Source organism: Tachypleus tridentatus, chromosome 6 (genome assembly GCF_004210375.1).
Source record: "Tachypleus tridentatus isolate NWPU-2018 chromosome 6, ASM421037v1, whole genome shotgun sequence".
Classification (NCBI taxonomy): domain Eukaryota; kingdom Metazoa; phylum Arthropoda; class Merostomata; order Xiphosura; family Limulidae; genus Tachypleus; species Tachypleus tridentatus.
Genome location: NC_134830.1, coordinates 112,481,271 through 112,494,342, shown reverse-complemented (window position 1 = coordinate 112,494,342; position 13,072 = coordinate 112,481,271). Strand labels below are relative to the sequence as shown.

General features: G+C 32.9%; 1 protein-coding gene across 7 annotated transcripts in view; it reads left to right on the top strand.

The window, feature by feature from the left end:
* The window catches only part of Dhc98D (Dynein heavy chain at 89D), a 157,299-nt gene extending 144,497 nt beyond the window's left edge, over positions 1–12,802 (top strand). For 4 of the 7 annotated variants that reach the window (XM_076507016.1, XM_076507017.1, XM_076507015.1 and 1 more), the window contains 5 exons: positions 27–238; positions 1,523–1,690; positions 9,109–9,289; positions 10,045–10,190; positions 11,801–12,802. In XM_076507016.1, coding sequence (XP_076363131.1) covers positions 27–238; positions 1,523–1,690; positions 9,109–9,289; positions 10,045–10,190; positions 11,801–11,947 — 854 coding nt within the window. In that variant the 3' untranslated portion in view covers positions 11,948–12,802. Of the gene's footprint in view, positions 1–26; positions 239–1,522; positions 1,691–9,108; positions 9,290–10,044; positions 10,191–11,800 lie in introns of those variants that run through there. The other 3 variants (XR_013029508.1, XR_013029509.1, XM_076507018.1) reach the window with 3 other exon arrangements.
* Positions 12,803–13,072: the final 270 nt, after the last annotated feature.

Sequence of the window (13,072 nt, the reverse complement as noted above, 5' to 3'; positions counted from 1 at the left end):
AGTATAATCACCCACTTTCTTTACAGGTGGCACTGGTAGAGGTGATAGTCGTGAAGAAATTATTAGAAAAATTGCTTCTGAACTATTAGAAAAACTACCTTTACTCTTTGACCTCATTGCGGTACGCAAGTCATTCAGCACTGTTCTTAGTCCAACAACTGTAGTACTTATGCAAGAGCTGGAACGTTTCAACATTTTGCTGAGCAGAATGCACACAAACTTAAAAACATTGCAGAAGGTCAGTATGTGTTTCTCTGTGTATTAGCAATATTCAACAATTGCTAGTAGATACTACCTGTAAATAAATAATTAACTTATAATGACACGTGGCTGTTTCTTTATACTGTGAGGATATGTGAAGGATATTGTGATAATGTTTTTGTGAGTGGTTATTTGAATTTTAAGAAATTTTTGAATGAATAAAATATGAATATCAGGTATTTTTGATTATGCAACTTTGATGAAAAAGATTCTTTAGTAATCTCCCTATGATGCCATTGAAGAAGCATTTATTTAAGTCACTTGGCTGATGTGTTAAAGCTTCAGTTACATATGTCGTTGGATTTGAAAATAAGGCTTATATAACTTTAGTTTTATGTAAACTATGCCATTAGTGTATCAGATACACTTTTTTTAAATGCATCACTTCAAGGAAACAAATCAGATTTTATTTGAACACATCCTTTATGTAAGCAGTCAAAATCAGATTTTATTTAAACAAATCCTTGATGTCAGTAGTCAAAATCAGATTTTTATTTAAATACTTCTTAGATGTAACCATTCAAATTCATATTTTATTTAAGCTCAACCTTGATCTAACCAATCAAAATCAGATTTTTTCTTAAACACATCCTAGATATAACCAGACAAAATATGGTCTCATTTCGAACATATCCTAGATGTTATCAATCAAATGTGGTTTTTTTTCAAACTTGTCCTAATTGTAACCAGCTGATATATGATCTTATTTTAAACATGTCCTAGATGTAACCAGTTAAAATATATTCTTATTTCACATACATTCTAATTCACTCAATGTTTTTGCAAAGTTTCTAATAAATCCATAATATGACTGATTAATATTAGCTTCTGATCAAAGCAAGCTGCATAGATTAGAATTAAAAATATAAATCTTGTAACAAGCATAGCTAATCAAGTATGAAGTCCAAACTATGGTACTAATAACAGTTAGAATGTTTGTCTTTTTAATCATTTGGATGCCATCACTGTAAACAAGATTTTGTACCATAAACCCAATAATGTCTCACAAGTGTCAGCCGGCTCAGGAGACTTGGGTTAGTCCTAAATCCATAAACTAATCCTACAGTATAGAATAATCATTATGAAAAATAGTAAACATAAAACTAAATTACATTGTTAAAAAAAAAGTGGATATATGTTCCAAATTACATATTAAATTTAGTAAGTTCCTTACTAAGGTTTGCTTTGAAACAGTGAAAAACATTGGTAGTACCTGATGATTGTGGAGATTTTAAAGTTTCAGTTTGTTTGTTCTGTACAGGCACTGGCTGGAGAAGTGGGAATGGACCCAGAGCTGGAAGATGTTTCTCATTCACTATTCAATGGTCAGTTACCAGAAAGCTGGCGTCATCTTGCTCCTCTTACTCGTAAGAGCCTGGGAAATTGGATGACTCATTTTCATCGAAGGTACAACCAGTTCAAAACTTGGGTAAGTCTTCCTTTAAGATCTTACCAAACTGTCTAAAGCTTAAAGTTTAATTAATTCATCATGCATGTGAGATATTAGTTGGTATGTACCAAGTTGGTATGCAAGTACCGATATAAACTAATTTAAGTAATATTAATATTTCATGTCATAAATTATACATTTTAATATCGTTGTTGATCGACTTTGAGCATTTCTTTCCACAACCAAACCAACTCTTTGAACCTATATTAGTTTTTCATTTTATTTATTAGTGAAAAATTTAGTCTACAAACCTTATAATTTCATATACATTTGTGGGTAATTTTAAACATACTTTTCAGTGATGTAATAGACTATTCAAGATAACACCACTTTTTATGATGTAAATTGTAGGTAAGTAACATGAACACATTTGTTCAATTTAACAGTAAGCCTTACAGATAATTATATAATAGTTTCTATCAAAATATCAGCTAAAATTTCCCAAAAGAATTGTAAACAGTATTAGATATCTTTAATTATGAAAGTGGTACAAGATTTTTTATACTTTATACTGGAGCATATAATAAATAAAGCTCCATAGAGACTGGTAAGCATTTAAGATAGGTCTGATCCTAGTAGAACTATTGGGTAAGATATCCATGGGATCAAAAGCAGTAGGGTGATAATGATCATACAGTCCACTAATGGCTCATATGAACTTCTTTTGCAGGAGTTATTTGCAAGACTTAAGTCCCAAGTTAAATATCTATTATTTATGAGGGACTAAACAAGTGTGATAGTACATAAATTTTCAAAACATACTTACCACATACTGACACTATATATATTCCGAGACATAGTCTTTGCTTTTCTTGGTGTTGGTCTTGCATAGTCCAGTCTTTTATTCCTTACTTAAATGCTCTTGGCAATATTTAATTTTCAAATCTCTCCACCCACATTAATGCACCCTCTATTCCGATACTGTATGTAAGCACCTCAGTCAGATAATATAATCAGTTTTTCTTAACAAAGCATTGTTCATGGTTTTCTGTGATGAAGTATTACATGTTGTCCCTTCATGGAATGCAATTTTTGTGCTGAGTTGTGGATTTTCATATAATTTCCTTATAACAGTGGTGGTCAAACTTGCTTAATGTGAGAGCCACATACGATAAACTTCAGATGTTTGAAAGTCGGAAGTCATGAACACACATTTCTCTTGTTACCTGCACATTTTGTTACACAAATTTTATATAAACATTAAGAAATGCATGTACATAATAATATTTATTTATGTATGTGGTTTTTAAACTGTTAATTTGTATTATATTCAACAATCACAAAGTACACATATATATATATCAAATGTTTTCAAAATCCTGGCTGATGATTGTTTTAACTATATTGAGCATATTTAATATGGTAATGAATTATGGAAACATAAGAAAAATATGCAAATTTGCATTTCATTAACCTTAAATGAGACTGCCAAAAATAAAAATAAAAGGGATAAAAACAGATATTTTTAATGATATTTATTTGTCTGAGTAAATATCTGGTCAAAACATGGAGGAATATACATAAAATAATAAAATGAGAGATATTTTAATTGGATACCACCTCACAAAACTTTAGTCTCATCATAATATGTTTCTTGCACAAAGAGACATTGATACAATTATCAGGCTATTTACTGCTAGTAGAGGTCTTGTGAGTTTCCACCTTAGTTGTGAGGTGTTGAAATTCCAGCTGATATGTTGTCAAGGCTGTAAGAATTAGCTCCGTCAAGTGTTGATTTGTAATGATGGCACGATGCTTTGACTTCACAAACTGCATTACAGAGTACAGTGATTCACAGCAGCATACTGTACTGAAAATTGAGAATTTTTATGAATTGTTTCATAGTGGCATTTTAAGTTTCTCGTTTTGTAATGACTGAGTAACACATTGCAGGTAAGACAAAGGTTTACCTCCTTTAATGATGAATGCAAAATCTTCCTCCCACACTGACTTAAAATTTCTGTTTTCATCTTCATACTTTTGCTTCTTATAATTTGATGATGCCACCTTCCTTCACAAAATTTTCACAGACACTTCTAAAAATTAAAGTGAAAAGAAACAATAAGCTCATATATGTGCAACACAACAAAACCCTACAGCGCCCAGTGTCACACTAACACTCTGCTAATATCATTGCCTGCAATACAGCCACATATGACACAATCACGAAATTGCAAGTCTCGCCCACTAAAACTAACATTGTCAGCACCAGCTTGTATGATTACTGATTCTCCAGTGCAATTTCTCTGTAATCCTTGCTGATCCAAAATTTTTTTAATCCTTGATTCAAATCTAGCATTAAAATCAGGATTTAAATTATTAAATATATTTACTCACCATGAACATTAAACTTACGTTTTAATTCAATGGACCCTCAGTTTATACCCAGTAAATAATTATGAAGCTTGAAAAGTTTTTATTTACCTTTTATATTAATTGTGAAGCAAAAAGGAGCTCAGCCAACATATTTCTGTGAGCTGTACATCATATGTCAAAGAGGTGCATGTGGCTCGTGAGCAGCAGTTTGGCCAACCCTGCCTTATAATAATGATAATAAACAATAGGATTGATGTTTGCAAGCATGAATTTCCATATTACCATTATCAGCACAGCAACTACTCTATCCTTCCTTATTCCTCTTTTGTTTATGGGGATCATTTGCAGTTGAGGCTATCTGTGTTTGAATTTATTAAATATGGAGAAATACATTAAGCTTGGGAGTGTTTTCTCCTGGGGCTTCTGAAGTTGCCTTTTGTTGGTTCTGGTTATTCTGGGGAGAATTGGACTTTGTTTTTCTGATGTCTTTCTTTACTAAGTTGGCTTCTCACAAGGCCAGTTTGGATCAGACTTTTATTCTGTTAGTCACTTAGATTTATGAAATTTTTGGGCTTTTCTCTGTGCCCATTGAGTCTATTCAGAGCTGTAAGAGTCAGAGTGGGACTTTAGAATTTTTTTCCCTTCACCTGATGCTCCTGATTTGTGCTGAGAAACTTGCTGCTTTATTACGTGAAGGGTAGATATACCTTTACTCTTGTTTGTCTGGCATTCTTGTTTGTTTCTTGCATGTTTTGGCTTTCCATTTCCTGGTGGGCACATATTTTGATTTCAAATGTTTTTTGGACATATGTGGTTTCAGGATGGTTCATGTGATCACTTTGAACCAGTCATGTTTCCTTGCATTTGTTTGATCCTCACTCCTGCTCCACAATGTTTATTCAAAAAAAAATTGTTGACAATCTATCACTGGTCCCACTTCTGCTGACTTCTGTCTTGGTCAGATTAACTACTTGTGTTCCTTCTGTAGAGATACTTGGGTAGAATGAGTTTGTCTACCTGCTGTAACCTCTTTGTGTTATATATGACTTTTTTTTCTCATTTCTTGATGTTCATGGGTGTCCCAGAGGAGTATATATGTCGAATTGATGTCACCCATTGGCTTTTTATTGTTGTTGTCCTCTAGACCTTCTTTGGATCTAGCAGCTGAATAGATTCATATCTTAGTTTCAGGAATCCTACATTTGAGCCAGTCAAAGTCAATGGCATCAGTATCTGCCTGGGAGGGAGTAAGTTATAAGTTATAGTGAGTTACAACTATTGATGGCACCTGGTATTCCTTCACTGAAAATACATGGGTACTTCAGTTTTTGGTATTGAAGTTGGCCTTTCATTCATTTCTCCATCTCCATTATCCTCCCAAGCTGTGATATATTTCCACCCCCATCTTAACAGTGAGATGTGAGGTTTTGTTTCATGGCTATTATAGTTATTGGTCATGGGGAGTGGTAGTGACAGTTGATCCCATTCTTCCAGATGTTATTCCTTTTTTTTTTTGTTCTGCCTGGAACAAGGGAGATTGACATATGATCATCTCTTTTTTTTTATTTCAAACCATTCTTTGATCCTCCTAGGTCCTCAGTGGTGTCCTTTCTTGCCACCAGATCTGTGAATGTCCAAGTTTGAGGTTGCTCAGGCATTTCCCCATATTGTCATAGTGCATTCATTTTGCCTTTAGCTACATTTCTATAGTTCAGGGATCTTGTCTTTGGTCAACCATCTGTACCATATTTTTTCTGCTGTATGCAAGTTTTCACCATGTTTTAAGCCTGGCTCAGCTAATTCTCATCCAACTTTAGGCTATAGAACGAGCAGTGAGGCTCTTACTTACAGAGATGGTTCCATCTTTTTATGTTGTGGGCTTCCCTCAAATCCCTAACTTTTTTGGGACAAGGGCATTTGCTATCCCTACAGTAGCCCCAAGGTAACTAATGGATCTATAATTTCTGTCCACTAGATCCTCCGATGCCTTTCATGAAGAGCAACATTTCAGTTTCTGACTAGTGGCTTGGTCTGGATCAACCCTACCACTTGGGTATATCTGTATATGTAGGTGTGCGTATAAATGTCTACTGACCCTCTGTCCCAAGTATATCTCTTCACAGTTACTTCCTTTCAGAGGTGTGGTGTGCGTATTAAAGGTCAGTTAATACAGGGTGTATATCTTCACAAGGTCCAGATCTCTTGCACAAGAATATCCTCTCTCTTTCTCTTTCTGTACATATATATATATATACTACTGGCCAAAATCTTAAGGTCAATGAACATAAAGAAAAAATATGCATTTTGCATTGTTAGACTCAACCACTTATTTGAGTAGAACTTCGAAAGGTGAAAATAAGAAAAGAAAGAATAAAAATAAACTTTTTTAGCATTTAATAGGGAAAATGTGAACACTATGGAATTAGCCTAAATACTAGCTGGTCAAAAGTTTAAGACCATACGGAAACAAAGCGTTAATCGGTAAACGCATAAAGAAATTTATTCATTTGTGTTCAAGCATCAATGTTTTCAACATCTCCCACTGACATCTCCTGTGTTACATTTGGTAAAAATATGGCAAAGGCTAAAAAGATGACAGAATTTGAACATGGCAGAATTGTTGAGCTGCAAAAGCAATGTCTCTCTCAATGTGCCATCACTGGTGAGATTGGGCATAGTAAAACTGCTGTTGCAATTTTCTTAAAAGATCCTGATGGATAGAGAACAAGAATTTCAAGTGGTTGGCCCATGAAAATTTCGCTGGTGTTGAGCAGGAGGATCTGACAGGTTGTCTGGCAAGACACCAGCCGATCGTCAAACAGATTAAGGCCCTTATGAATGCAGAGTGCAGCTCAAGAACAATAAGAAGGCATCTACGATAGAAAGGCTTTAAAAGCTGTAAACGTCTTCAAAGGCCACACCACGAAATAGCTCCATTAAACTTTGGTGAGAAGCACCAAACATGGGAAATGGAAAAGTGGATGAAGATTTTGTTCTCTGATGAGAAAAAATTTAACGTAGATGGTCCAGATGGCTTCCAACATTACAGGCATGATAAGGATATCCCACCAGAGACAATTTCTACACAACACAGTGGAGGAGGTTCCATCATGATCTGGAGTGTTTTCCCCTTCCATGGAAAAATGGAGCTTCAGATTACACAGGGGTGTCAAACAGCAGCTGGCTACATTGGCATGTTGGAGAGAGCATCCTTATTGACTGAAGGCCCTCCCTTGTGTGGAAATGACTGGATCTTTCAGCAGGACAACGTTGCAATCCATAATGCCCACAGGGCAAAGGACTTTTTCATGGCAAATAAGGTGATTTTTTTGGACCATCCAGAATCTTTGCCCGAACTGAACCCCATTGAAAATGTTTGTGGGTGAATGGCAAGAGAAGTCTATAGAAATGGATGTCAATTTCAAACAGTGCATGATCTTTGTAAAGCCATCTTCGTTGCTTGGAATAACATTCCACTCAGCCTTCTGCAAATGCTTCTATCGATCGTGCCAAAGCGAATGTTTGAAGTTATTCGCAATGACGGCCATGCAACTCACTACTGAGACCTCTTGTTGGGCGTTTCCTACCCTGTTTAGGACTTCTTTTTGGTATGGTCTTAAACTTTTGGCCAGCTATTATTTAAGCTAATTTCACTGTGTTCACATTTTCCCTATTAAATGCTAAAAAGGTTTTTTCCCTCCTTTTCTTATTTTCATCTTTTGAAGCTCTACTCAAATAAGTGGTTGAGTCTAACAACGCAAAATGCATATTTTTTTTTATGTTCATTGGCCTTAAGATTTTGGCCAGCAGTGTATATATATATATTGTATTATGAAGCCATGATATGATTCTATTGATACATTGATATGATTTATGTATCTCCACAAAATTTAGCAAGCTTTCAGAAAACATTATAAGTCTTTTGTACAGAAAAAAATCAGAATCTCTAATAAAGTATTTTGCTAAAAATTAAAATGTTAGGATATGGAATCAAAGTAATTACTGCTCTGAGTGTGAAGTGATTTTCATGTTCAAATTAAAAATACTTTTCTTCTTCTAAAATGTAACAAACTTCTTTGGTGTAATCTCTAACACCTCCAGAGTAAATTTTCACCCTTTTTTTTTCAATAAATCTTCATACATTATCCTCTAAATCACTACCATAATTTTATGTGAAGTCAATCATTTTGTCCAACCTCATAACCACCATCAAAATAAAAGATAAATCGAAATTATTCTTTTTTTTTCTTTCTGGAATTATTTCATATTGTAGGTGGAAACTGCATTTGCTTACACTAAATAACTTAAAGCTCTTAACATTATATGTTTGTTTCTAATTAAATCATTTTGTTTTATTGCCTTTTGAAAAACACTCTGAAGTGTGAAGTATTTAAATAAGAAAATGTTAGTAATACAGATAGTAAATTACACACAAGTCTATCAAACTTTGTAACAAAGCATTGGTAAAACTTCTGCATCCAAATACATATCATGTTGTGGTATCAATATCTAGATATGTATTGTATCAGTCCTAATATATACTGTTTTTAATGTGATTGTTTTGTGTTATTGATACTGTGTTAATGCAAGTGGAACATTGATGTGTTTTAACTAATCCTCTATAACATATTTTTATAACACTAGCAGTGGATTCAGGATGAAGAAAACCAAAGTTTAATAATGAAAATGAAAATTGTTGATAAATCATTGTGTACAAAGATGGTTATTAATATTACTAAGATTATCATATAATAGCAGAACCCTTAGTTTATTTATTATATAATCGTTTTAGTAATAATCATCTTTGTGACAAGAGTTTTCAGAGTTCACTGTAGGTAGAATAAGTTGTTCCAAAACGTTCAAACCTTGTAAAAGAAATATTTTATATTTTATCAACCATCTTCATCTTCATTATCACATTTTTAACTGTGTTTCAATCTATTTATTACAAAACTTCATCAGCTATGCCCTAGAACATCAAAACTGATATATTAACTAATGTGAGCTTGGTTTAGCATTAGTATTTATGCAGTTTATTTGTGAGACAGTATAACAAATAACATACGAGCCATTACATCCAGGTGAAGAAAGGAGAGCTACAGGTGATGTGGTTATCAGGATTACACATTCCAGAGTCTTACCTGACTGCTCTGGTCCAGGCAGCTTGTCGGAAGAACGGATGGCCTCTTGATCGCTCCACTCTCTATTCCTCGGTCACCTCGTTCCAAACGGAAAGTGATGTTACTGACAGACCCACAATTGGTTTGTTAATATTTGGTTTAAGTGAAAGCTTATAGAAAGAAATTCATTATATACAGTTTCTTTGTTTTCACTCATTTTTTTATGAAAGGAAAAGGAAGTTTTAAACTGAAAAATATTTCATACACATCTTACATCTGTCTTAAAATTTGTCTTTTCAGAAGCTATAAAATGTTTCACTTAATACTGTTTGAGAAATATTCATTCATCATGTTTTCCAAAATACAATAGATTTTGGTTTTTTGAAAATAATTATTATTATGTTCTCTGTATTTTTTAGCTGTCAAATATAAAATAAATTTTTATTTGTTTTAAGGTCATTTTTTAATTATCTAGTTTAGGTTGTCAATTTTGTGGACTGTGTATTTGTTCATTATTCAACCTTGATTGAATTTTATAGTAGTTCAAATCTTCACTTTACTGAATCTCATTTGTCATTGTTGTAACCTTGTTTAGATTGTTACATCTGTTTAATGTAAATGCTGGCCATGACTGATTGGACTTTGATCTTAAATTTTCTCTTTACTGAACCTAATCTGTCATTATTGTTCCCTTGTTTAGGATTTTACATCTGTGGAATGTGAACACTGGCCATGATTGATGTGACTTTGGTCTTACATCTTCACTTTACAAACCTCATCTGTTGTTGTTGATTAGGTTCTTATGTCTGTGGAATGTGAATGCTGACCATGAAGTGACTTTTATTTTAAACCTTCTCTTTACTGAATCTAACCTGTTATTGTTGTTCCCTTGTTTAGGCTGTTATGTTTGTGGACTGTACCTAGAGGGTGCTGGCTGGGACTTAGAACAAGGTTGTTTAGTCTCTGCTAAACCTAAAGAACTGGTTCAACCTCTTCCCGTACTCAAAATAATTCCAGTGGAAACCCATCGCCTTAAACTTCAAGTAGGCATTCCATGGAATATTTTTCAGGCTCCCTTGAGCACAATATGTAAACAACTAGAATTAACAGCCAAATAGAATACAAAGAGCTTTTGTAAACCTAAAATATATACACTTACTGATGTACAGAACCTAATTTAAGAACACTTTACTAGACCATTAACTGTGCTTACAAGACTGGCTGTGGGGGTGGGGTTATGGGGACCCGTAGTTATCATCTCAAAATAGCATAATGGCATTGTTATATATTCTTAAATAGAGGGGGCTAATTGTTCATACAAGTTGTTGTGAGAAAAAATAATTGATGTAATTTTTGTTCAATATAGAAAAAAAAAGATGTTTACTTAGCATATAGAAAAACTGAAATTACTTGAGATTTTTTATTATTGTTTAGAAATAAATATCAAAGTACGTGGTCACTGTAAATTAAGTAGAGTTACTTTAACTTACAAGCTTTATATATTAGATGTGTTGATGGAGTTTGTTACCATGATCACCCCATATGAAACTTAATTCGGGTGTCCCCCCCTCATTCTTACCTGTAATTCCATCACTATGATAATACAACTTTCGAACACGACAAAAACAACCATATTTATTACTGGTTGAGTTTATTGCATTTTAGAGCAATAATCTCAAAAAGCAATTTGTTTGTTTGTAATTTTACACAAAGCTATGCAAGGGCTATCTGCACTAGCTGTCCCTAATTTAGTAATATAAGGATAGAGGGAAGGCAGCTAGTCATCACCACCCACCACCAACTCTTGAGCTACTCTTTTACCAACAAATAATGAGATTGACCATATAAATGCCCTCCCAAAGCTGAAAGGGCGTGCATGTTTGGCTCAAATGCAGACTCGCATAGAATCTTAAGAAGTTAAAATCAGCTCTAGTTTCAACAGCAAAAACCAGTGATAGAGAAGGAAAACTACATGAGAAGTAAGACATGAATTACTTTATGTTCAACAGATAATACTTTATTATATGTGGTATAAATTTATGCTTTGGAATGAGTAGGAAAACATCTTTGACAAAAAACCCACGATGAGTATTTGTATTGTTCGTCTTGTAGTAATTTAGGGGTTAATTTTAAGTTATTGGCAAATTGAGTCAAATATCCAACGTAACTGTGTTATGAAAATATAAACTTCCTCCTTACTGACTAAGGTTCCCCATGTTAATCAAGCTTTTGATATAAAAACAAAAAATGAGAAAGTAAGTTGAGAAAGCTAAGAATGAGCAATTCATTATATATTTCTATTTTGTTTTATAAACATAAACTAATTATACACTATTTATAATTAGTTAAAGATAAGTTTTTGTGTAAAATCTATTTACTTAATACTTTTATTCCATGTGGGAGAAAACTGTGTGTAATTAGAAGTGTTACTGATGGAGGATGTGTACATCATATGTTAACTTTAAATTTAATTTATCAGTAAGGATTTTTATCTAATTATCATAACATTGAAGCATTTGAGATTCAATTTATTTTTTGTATAGAAGAGTGAAATATCTGATTGTTTGTAGTTGATATTGTAGGATCTATAATAAAATCATAATTATTGCCAAAAAATGGGAGTTTCGTTTTGTTTTTTTTACTTATTTTCTAGAACACCTTCCGAACACCTGTATACACAACGTCTGACAGACGAAATGCCATGGGAGTAGGACTAGTCTTCGAAGCAGATATTCGTACAACAGATCATATCAGTCATTGGATATTGCAAGGGACGTGCTTACTACTGAACATAGATTAACTTCTTTTAACTCCTTGAATATGCGAGTTGATAAATATCGCCAGTTTGGATATTATCTTTTAACCTCAGTCAGCTTATGTTTATTCATGTTGCATTAAATATGATAGTTTTTATTAATGCCAGTTACATTACTTAATTATTAATTGTTTGATAAATAACAAATCTATGTTCATTTTCATCAAAAGATTGAAAAAAAAGAAAGATAAACATTTCCCAAACTTTAGAAGGATATTCTAAAGCAAATGTGCTGTTGTTTGAAGTCTATGAGAATTATTAACTTTTTAGTCTCTAAGAAATAACCTGTTCAAGGAAATGTGATATTTATATGTCTTATTTTGTTTTAAATTATTTAAGCCATTTAGATCTAAATATCTGTAGACTTAAACCTAGTCATATTTCATGTGTTTGTTTTTTTATGTTTGAACATATTCTGTATTGTTGCTTGTTATTATTTTAAATTGTTTATTTTCAAAAAGTTATATATTACCTTCGTTTTTAATTGTGTGTTGTGAACTAATATAAAATTTAGGAAATCAGATTTTTACACAAAATTTTATGTGAGAAATTGACCTCGTACTTACTGATCTTCTAGGTATTTATACAATGTTTGTTTTACAATATTTACACATACCATACAATCAGTTCAACTGTTAACACTACTAATATCAGTTTAAACTTTTCAACAAACTGCATTCCTTTTTCTTGCATTAGTTTTGGTGTAAAATTATGTAGTAAATTATCTAGGAGACACCAAATTTTGCATACAGACAGAATATTCATAGTTGACTAACGTGTAAACCACATTTTGAAAGCCTCCTTTGACCAAGAACACCAGGATAATAAACCTGTTTCACACCTTTTTTATCTGTTTTGTGCTTAAGTTATATTTGGATAGAGAGTGTGAGTCACAAAATGAATTTTGAGAAAAGCGACCAATCATCTTTCTTATTTATTTGCAACCTCGTACTTATTAAGAGTATTTTTTTATAGTGAGATGTTCTAGATGTAGGTATACATGACTTGCATACTCCAATTCCTTAAGACCAATAATAGAATAAAATGTGAAATAGAAAACAGCAAGATTAGACCAAAAACCATTTTCACTGCATTAGTTTGTGGTAATTC